The sequence below is a fragment of the Penaeus vannamei genome, chromosome 18, assembly GCF_042767895.1.
Source record: "Penaeus vannamei isolate JL-2024 chromosome 18, ASM4276789v1, whole genome shotgun sequence".
Taxonomy (NCBI): domain Eukaryota; kingdom Metazoa; phylum Arthropoda; class Malacostraca; order Decapoda; family Penaeidae; genus Penaeus; species Penaeus vannamei.
This window is the reverse complement of record NC_091566.1, coordinates 19,071,539-19,081,538: the sequence shown is the minus strand read 5'-3', so window position 1 is coordinate 19,081,538 and position 10,000 is coordinate 19,071,539. Positions and strand designations below refer to the sequence as shown.

The 10,000-nt window shown below is 41.0% G+C and overlaps 1 protein-coding gene across 1 annotated transcript in view; it reads right to left on the bottom strand.

The window, feature by feature from the left end:
• Nucleotides 1-574, bottom strand: part of LOC113815415 (serine-rich adhesin for platelets) — a 58,369-nt gene extending 57,795 nt beyond the window's left edge. Inside the window, exon 1 of the mRNA XM_070132955.1 lies at nt 75-574. Within this exon, the coding sequence (XP_069989056.1) occupies nt 75-126 (52 nt within the window). The 5' untranslated portion in view covers nt 127-574. The remainder of the gene's footprint in view (nt 1-74) is intronic.
• Between the last annotated feature and the right edge of the window lie 9,426 nt (nt 575-10,000).

Here is a 10,000-nt window from a genome sequence, read left to right as displayed (position 1 = left end):
TTCCTCTGAATCAAAACAAAGAAGACGTTTACAGTACTAATAGTCTTCCGGGTTGATAGAACACCTGTACTCACCTGTCACAGTACCGACGACCAGCGCCAGGAGGACCACCTTCACCCCGACCATCCTGTCAACGCGTCGGTCAGGTCATCGACGTCCCTCTTAGTTCCTGCAGGATTCTGGGTTCAGAACTACGACGATTCTGGCCGTAGTTGACGTCGAAGATTCTGAAACTTCAGTGTCAGAAGGTGTCGTTGTTTCTATTGCCGATCACAGACTTCAGGAGAACTTCGGTGATTTCAACGCTCCTTAAACGACCCCAGAAAACAAACACACTGAACAAGCTTGATGTAAACCGTCCTCATAAACAAAAACGTATAAGATCCTCCTCGCGGACTACAATAGACGCCAAAGAAGACCTAAAAGAGCGACCGTAAGATAAAGAAGATCTCTCTACATATACTCCCTCCCGAACGAACGAGGAGCCGCGTCGAGGCCCGTGCGATGACCGTGGCCGTGAAAGGGAGAGTGCGGATGCGTTGGTCTTGGCGGCCCAGAACACACTGCACGCCTCGACCTGCGCCCACACACACACCCCACCCCAGAACCTCGACGCGGCGAGACCTCTGAGAGATGGATAGGGAGGGGGAGGGGGCAAGGGAAATGGGGGGGTGTAGAGAGGAGAGATGGAGGAGGGAGAGGAGGAGGAAAAAGGGGAAGCAGGATGAGGGGGGAGGGGAGGAGGGGAAGGGGAAGGAGGAGGTGAAGGAGAAGGAGGAGGAATAGTAATATGAATAGGAGGGGGAGGAGGGTTAGGGGTCCGGAGGAGAGAAGGGCTGAGAGGGGAGAAATGGATAGAGGGTGGGGGAGAGGGGAGAAATGGATAGAGGGAGGGGAAGAGTGGAGAAATGGATAGAGGGAGGGGGAGAGGGGAGAAATGGATAGTGAGAGCGGGAAAGGGAGATAGAGAAGGAGGGGAGAGCGAAGGAATATAGTAATAATGGATAGTTGTTGGTTCGGAGGAGAGAGGGATTGAGAGGAGGGAGAATAGATAGAGGAAGAGGAGGTAAAGAGAAAAGAGGAGAGATGGAGGACTGGGAGATCGGAGAAGAGAAGAGTTGAGAGCAGAGAGATGGGTAGGAAGGGGGAAAAGGGAAGAAACGGATAGGGGTGGGAAAGAGAGAGAATAGAGAAAAGATGGAGGGTTTGGGGTTCGGAGAAGAGAAGAGTTGAGAGGAGAAAGATGGACAGGGAGGGGGAAGAGGGAGAAGACGGATAGGGGTGGAAGAGAGAGAGAGAGAGAAAAGAGAGGAAAGACGGAGTTTCGAAGGCTGAGCAGAGAAAGACGAGTGTTGGTATGGGGAAGAGGTGGAACTCTTTCTACTCTATTCTTTCAGTCTCTTTATCTAAATCCGTTGTTGGACATAGGCCTTTCCCAGACTTTTCCACGTCGCTCTGTCTCCAGCCTTTCGGTATCAATGCTTTTTGAAATTCGCTGACTCGACACGAACGGCCGTCGCGTTGTCTGAGGCGTGTATCGCGATGGGGAGGGAAGGAGGAGGAACGAAAGAGCAGAGACGAATGTTTGGAGTTTCAGGAGTAGGAGGTTGGGAGAGGAGATATGCTGGGGTGGGGGTGGGGTGGGGGTTTCAGGGAAGAGGATTAGGAGGAATAAGAAACTCAAGATTGGTGGTGGGGGGGAAGTTAGTAAGGTAGTTTGTTGATAGAAAGAAAAGACGAAAGAAAGGATAGGAAGAGCCGAGATATAAAGAAAGTAAAGAGAGGCAAAGATAGATACAGATAAAAAGAAATAGATACAAAGAAAAGCGATAGACAAGGAAGATAAACAAGTAAACAATATACAAAAACAAAAACAAATCATGAAACGGAAGATTATCAAAGAGGAATGAAAACAGGACTAAAAATGAAATAGAAAACAAACGAGAGAAGTGAAAGACGTATGATAGAGAAACAATACAGTTATTTCAAAATCAGAATCAAAGAAAACAAAATCATAAGAAAAGATAAAAGATATGAAGAAAAACATGGATATAAGAACGAAAAAGGAAATAAAAGAGAAATATGTTAAAAAGGAAAATATGAAAGGGTCATTTAAGAGTTATTCCTTTATACCAAAATAAAGAAAACAATATCACAACAAACGACAAAAACATGAAGAAAATCATCGAAATAAGAATGATAGAAGAAGTAAAAGAGAAACAGGTTTGAAAAAATGAAAATATGAAAGAATTTTAAAAGAATTATTTGATCATACAAAAGTATTACTAGGTTAGAAAATGGGAAGAATGGAATATATGGCAATTTCCGCAAGAGAAGTTTTGATGTTATCTGGACCAACGGTATATAAAAAAGTGTGACACTATCTGCCTTATTGCTACACTCCATCTCTCTTCCTGCTTATTGTTCCATCTTATTCCACATTCCCCTTCTTCCCTTTCTCTTTTCTCCTTTCTTTGCTCGTATTTTTCCCTTCCTTCCTTCTCCTCCCTTTTTTATTTTCTATTCTCTTCCTCTACCTCTCCACACCTATCTCCCTTTTTTTAATCCTCTCCTCTCTTCCCCTTCTTTCCTTCTATCACGTTTCCATTTCAATCTTTTCTTTTTTCACTTCCCCTTTTTTCCCTCCTTACTCTCTCCATCTCTTACTTCTCCTTCCTCTCTTCCCCTCTCCAGTCCTTTCCTCTTTTATTCTTTCCTTTCCTCTCTTCCTCTCTCATTTCCCTAATCCCCTCTTTCCATCTCACCTCCCTTCTCTCCATCTTTTCTGTAACTCCCCACTCCTCTCTTTCTCCCCTCTTTTCTTCTCGCCTTCTTTCATCTCCCTTTCTTATCCCTCTTCCCCTTTTCACATCTTTCCTCTCCCCTCTCTTTCCTCCCCACCTTCCCACTTCCCTCTCTCTTCTTCCCTCCTCTTTTCCTCCTCGTTCCATCCCTCTCGTCCCCATTCATCTCTCTCACACCCTTCCCCTTCCCCCCATCCCTCTCTCTCACACCCTTCCCCTTCCCCCCATCCCTCTCCATCCCCCTTCCCTTTTCCCTTCCCCCCATATCTCCCCATCCTTCTACCCTTCCCCCCCATCCCTCCACATCCTCCTACCTCTTTGCCCCATCCCCCTTCCCCTCCCCCCACATCCCTCCCCATCCCCCTACCCTTTAGCCCCATCCTTCCCCATCCCCCTGCCCTTTAGCCCCATCCTTCCCCATCCCCCTTCCACTTGCCCCATCCCACCCCATCCCCTTCCCCCTTCCACTTGCCCCATCCCACCCCATCCCCTTCCCCCTTCCACTTGCCCCATCCCACCCCATCCCCTTCCCCCTTCCTCCCCATCCCCCTTCCCCTTCCCCTTCCCCCCATCCTTTCCCATCCCCCCCTTTCCCTTCCCCTTGCCCCCATCCCTCCCCATCCCCCTTCCCCCCCTCTTCCATCTCCTTCAGTGATGACTACCGTTCTTCTTCTCCCGCCTGGCCCTCCCCCAGGACCGCGACTCCCCGCCGCTTCACCCCAGTTCTAATTTAAATAGTAAACATGGCCCCGGGGCGAACTCTGGCTCCCCGGATAGGAAACACTTCTTTCCCGTTCTCGGTAGCGGTATCGTAGCCCCCTCCCCTCTCCCCCACCCCAGCCCATCCGCCCCGTGCACCGCCCCACCCTTCTAGGATGCCCTCCCCCTTCCGACTAGGGCTCCCTCCTTCCTCCCGTCTGGGACCCCTATCCTCTCCCTTAGATACCCCCTCCCCTCCCTTCTAGGACCCCTACCCCCCTCTTTTCGATACCCCCTCCCCCTCCCTTCTTGGACCCTATCCCCCTCCCTTCTAGATCCCCCACCCCTTCCCTCCTAGAATCCCCCCCCCCCTCCCTTGGACACCCCTCCCCCTCCCCCTACGCCATCATGGCTACCCACACAACCCATCGCCTTCATCTCCTTTGCTTTACTGTTATGCTTTTATTGTGTCGTTCTTGGCTTCTTTCCTTCTTTCTCTTGTACCTATCTTCTTCCGTTTTCTTACAGCTAATCCTTCATCCCTCATGCCTTTCCTCGTTTTTCATGGGCGTTCGGGTTAACTTCCTATTTAATCATTGTTTATCTTTTTTCTCTTCTTTCTTTCTCTCTTTTCAGATATTTCCTTTCTTCAGTTCCAGTCCAATCTTCGTGATCGTTGTATCTAAAGGAAGGACTTTTTTACATTTTCCCTTTTCATATTTTTTTTTCTTCTATTTGTCTTCGTCATTGTTAAGCATCCCTTTTTTGCGCTTTTCGGAATTCCTTTGTTTCTGACTTGGTAGGACTCGAATGACGTCATCACCTCATCTAAAGCTTCCTCCTTCATATTAGTCTTGGAGAATCGCTCGATCTTTCTCGTCTCTTTGTTCTATGACGTCACTCCTCTCCCGCGCTCTCTTTGGCGCCGTGACGTAGCCAGTGAGCGAGGGAAATGGAATCAAAATGGTGGCGGATATGACGTTAGAATTGGTATTTTTAGCTAGAGTCGTTAAGAAGAAAAGAATATGCGTTAGAGAAGTGCGTGTAACAAAAAGAATAACAAATACGTAGAAGAAGAAAAAATGTGGTGGAGAAGCGAGTGTAACAAAAAAAGAACAACACATGCATAAAAGAAAAAAAGAATGCGATGGAGAAGCGAGTGTAACAAAAATGTGTTTCAATTAGAAGAAAAAAATGAATCGTTAGAACCGCAGGATATCAATGGCACTAATTTACAATAATTAGATGAATTCGTGGAAGGCGGAAGAAGGAAGACAGGAGGGGAGGCGGAAAGGAAGGAACCGAAGAGGAAGTGAGAGGAGGGTGGATAAAGTAGGAATGAGGGGGAGAGAAAAGAGGTTAAGGTAAGATGGAAGGGGAGGGGAGGTAGAGTAAAATATAAAGAAAGGAGATGTAAGAGTGGATACGATAAGAAGAAATAGGAGAGGAGGATGGATAACGTAAAGGAGGAAGGGTAGGTGAGGGGGAATAAAATCGGAAGGAAGGGGAGGGAGGCTATATAAGGAAGGAAGGGGAGGGGAACGGAGGGAGATAAAGAGGGTTCTATAAAAGCCGACAACGGTATTGTTCTAGACCACCTCTTCCCTCCCCCCCCCTCCTACCCCCCTCCCTCATTTATCCAAGGACATGGGCATTTCCTCAATCATGGATAGTTAAGTCATCGCTGATCACGTGAGAAAATGGATGTTAAGATGGATGGCTTTGTAATTGGAATTTATTTATTCTTAATTTATGTATAGGTCTTGACTATCCGAACGGGAGAAGAGATACGAAAGGCCGGAGGAGAAATAGATGCTGTGATAGATACACGATGTAAAGAATATCTTCTTAAGTGGTTAAATAAAAACAAAGGAAAAGAGACAATAAAAATGTGGATGCGGATTAAGATGCGGAATTTAGGAGAGTCAAGAAAAAAAAAAAGAAAATTCAAAGAAAATCATGTTGCAGTCAGAACGAGAGACAACTCTATAGATGATAATATACTTTGATCGATAGTTAATAAAGTTGATATGAACTGTTTGAGACTAAAAGATTGTCTTTCACTTCTGCGTATGTGTGTGTCAGTGTTTTTTATGATCCACTGAGCTCAAAAAATATGCAGAATCATAAAAAAAACACCAACACATGTACAAAAGACAGACTCATTCTTTATCCGCAACCCAGTTCCATTTTTTTTATTTAAAACCTATACTCATCCAGAAGACACATTGCAAGCGCGCTGAGTAGCAACCAGAGACCGAGCACTTGGAAGTTACGAGTGTTTCTGTAGTCGTTGTTACTATTCTTTATTGTCATTATTGTAATTGTTATTATCATTATTATCGTTGCCGTTATTATTATCATGATTATTGTAACTACCATTGTCATTATTATTATTATTATCATTGTCATGATTACCATCGTTATCATTATCATTGTTATTATTACCATTACTATTGAAATTATCAATATCTTTTTACCTGTTTATTATTATTACTGTTATCATTTTTATTATCAATATCATGATTGTTATCATTATTATCATCATTTTCATTTTTATTATTATTATTGTTATTATTATCATCATTATTATTATCATTATTATTATTATTATTATTAATATTAATATTGTCATCACATCATCATTATTATTGTTATTATTACCATTATCACTGATCTTCATTATCATTGAGTTCGATCACGATACGAGTTTTTAAGTTACAATGATTAAATGAATTCGTGAAAGGCGGAAGAAGGAAGGTAGGAAGGAGAAGACAGGATGGAAAGCGGAAATGAAGGAACCGAAGAGGAGGTGAGGGGAGGGTGGATAAAGTAGGAATGAGGGGGAGGGGAGAGAGGATAAGGTAAGAAAGAAGGGGAGAGGAAGTTGGATAAAATAGGAATCATTATTATCATTATTATTATTATCATTATTATTATTATTATTATTATCATTATTATTTTTTATTACTATCATTATAGTAGTTATTGTTATCTTTTAATTTTTATTGTTATCATTATCAATAATATTATCATTATCCTTTTTGATGATTTTTATTATGATCCTTATTATAATGATAATTATTATCATTATCATTATCGTCATTATCATAATCGTTATTATCATTACTGGCTTAATGATTGTCATCAGTATTATTAGTATTATCATTATCATGATCATTAACATTATAACTATGAACGTCATTATTATTATCACTGTGATTGCCATTATCATTATCATTACCATTATCATTATCATTATAACTATTATCATTATCGTTATCATCACCATTGTCATTATCATTACCATTATATCTATCACCATAATCATTGTCATTATCATCATCATCATAACTATAATGATCACATGCAGGCGAACTTAGCCCCTGTTCCCAGTGTCCTTCGCCAGTATCTTGGAAGAAGTCCCCGGCAGCGCCTCCTTCGTCTCAGGGTCTGGGTTCTCGTGACTTCCTCATGTCTGGGAAGATTAGGGAGACACTCGGCGGGAAGGCTGGCTCCTCGCGCTGTTCTTGGGACGAGGGATACCATGTCTGTTTTCGAAAAGAGGGAGATGGTTCATTTTGAAGAACTGCGTGTGTAAACTGTACACACACACACACACACACACACACACACACACACACACACACACACACACACACACACACATATATATATATATATATATATATATATATATATATATATATATATGTATGTATGTATATATATATGCATATAAAGAGGAGACAGAGAGACAGAGAGAAACAGTGAGAGAGAAAGAAAGAGAGAGAGACAGAGACAGACAAACTAAAAGATACAGACAGAGAGAGACAGATAGAAAAAAAACACAAACAAACAGAAAGCAAAAAAGAATTACAACATGAGAAAGAGAAAGACAAACAGAGAGAGAAAGAAAATGAGAGTTGCGCGCAATCTCAGCCACAAACTCCCCTCGGGTTGCAAGGTCGCCGTGAATCGCTGTCGACTCCGTTGGTAATGGCCGAACCGCTCGCCTCGCGCCTCCGATTCCGCTGCGCTTCCTGTGCTCCATTTGCAGGTACCGGGAGTCCGTTATAAGCTTCATCGTCACCCGTATCAATTCTACGTTATGGAGGCGGATTAATTTGATATCTTTGTACTGTTGTGGATAAGATAAGTCGGTATGTTACATTTTAAAAAATCGACCATAAAGTCTTTCTATGTGAAGATTTTGTGTGAATAAAAGAAAGAAGACCAAAAATCAAAGTCTTTGCTTTTAAATATGAAGATTTTGTTAATCAGTGAGAATAAAACTATCAACAAACCGATGATAAGTGCTGCGTAAGACATCTATAGAGAGATCTTAAGACATCTTGTTGTGTAAGAGAGAAGACATCTAAAGAGAGAATTTAAGACATCTTAATGTGTAAGACAGAAGACATCTAAAGAGAGAATTTAAGACATCTTGATGTGTAAGAAAGAAGACATCTAAAGAGAGAATTTAAGACATCTTGATGTGTAAGAGAGAAGACATCTAAAGAGAGATATTAAGACATCTTGATGTGTAAGAGAGAAGACATCTAAAGAGAGATCTTAAGACATCTTGATGTGTATGAGAGAATACATCTAAAGAGAGATCTTAAGACATCTTGATGTGTAAGAGAGAAGACATCTAAAGAGAGATCTTAAGACATCTTGATGTGTAAGAGAGAAGACATCTAAAGAGAGATCTTAAGACATCTTGATGTGTATGAGAGAAGACATCTAAAGAGAGATATTAAGACATCTTGATGTGTAAGAGAGAAGACATCTAAAGAGAGATATTAAGACATCTTGATGTGTATGAGAGAAGACATCTAAAGAGAGAACTTAAGACATCTTGATGTGTAAGAGAGAAGACGTCTAAAGAGAGAACTTAAGACATCTTGATGTGTAAGAGAGAAGACATCTAAAGAGAGATATTAAGACATCTTGATGTGTAAGGGAGAAGACATCTAAAGAGAGATCTTAAGACATCTTGATGTGTAAGAGAGAAGACATCTAAAGAGAGACCTTAAGACATCTTGATGTGTAAGAGAGAAGACATCTAAAGAGAGATTTTAAGACATCTTGATGTGTAAGAGAGAAGACATCTAAAGAGAGATCTTAAGACATCTTGATGTGTAAGAAAGAAGACATCTAAAGAGAAATCTTAAGACATCTTGATGTGTAAGAGAGAAGACATCTAAAGAGAGATCTTAAGACATCTTGATGTGTAAGAAAGAAGACATCTAAAGAGAGATCTTAAGACATCTTGATGTGTAAGAGAGAAGACATCTAAAGAGAGATCTTAAGACATCTTGATGTGTAAGAGAGAAGACATCTAAAGAGAGAACTTAAGACATCTTGATGTGTAAGAGAGAAGACATCTAAAGAGAGACCTTAAGACATCTTGATGTGTAAGAGAGAAGACATCTAAAGAGAGAACTTAAGACATCTTGATGTGTAAGAGATAAGACATCTAAAGAGAGAACTTAAGACATCTTGATGTGTAAGAGAGAAGACATCTAAAGAGAGATCTTAAGACATCTTGATGTGTATGAGAGAAGACATCTAAAGAGAGATATTAAGACATCTTGATGTGTAAGAGAGAAGACATCTAAAGAGAGATCTTAAGACATCTTGATGTGTAAGAAAGAAGACATCTAAAGAGAAATCTTAAGACATCTTGATGTGTAAGAGAGAAGACATCTAAAGAGAGATCTTAAGACATCTTGATGTGTAAGAGAGAAGACATCTAAAGAGAGATATTAAGACATCTTGATGTGTAAGAGAGAAGACATCTAAAGAGAGAACTTAAGACATCTTGATGTGTAAGAGAGAAGACATCTAAAGAGAGACCTTAAGACATCTTGATGTGTAAGAGATAAGACATCTAAAGAGAGAACTTAAGACATCTTGATGTGTAAGAGAGAAGACATCTAAAGAGAGAACTTAAGACATCTTGATGTGTAAGAGAGAAGACATCTAAAGAGAGACCTTAAGACATCTTGATGTGTAAGAGAGAAGACATCTAAAGAGAGATTTTAAGACATCTTGATGTGTAAGAGAGAAGACATCTAAAGAGAGATCTTAAGACATCTTGATGTGTAAGAAAGAAGACATCTAAAGAGAAATCTTAAGACATCTTGATGTGTAAGAGAGAAGACATCTAAAGAGAGATCTTAAGACATCTTGATGTGTAAGAGAGAAGACATCTAAAGAGAGATCTTAAGACATCTTGATGTGTAAGAGAGAAGACATCTAAAGAGAGATCTTAAGACATCTTGATGTGTAAGAGAGAAGACATCTAAAGAGAGATATTAAGACATCTTGATGTGTAAGAGAGAAGACATCTAAAGAGAGAACTTAAGACATCTTGATGTGTAAGAGAGAAGACATCTAAAGAGAGAACTTAAGACATCTTGATGTGTAAGAGAGAAGACATCTAAAGAGAGATCTTAAGACATCTTGATGTGTAAGAGAGAAGACATCTA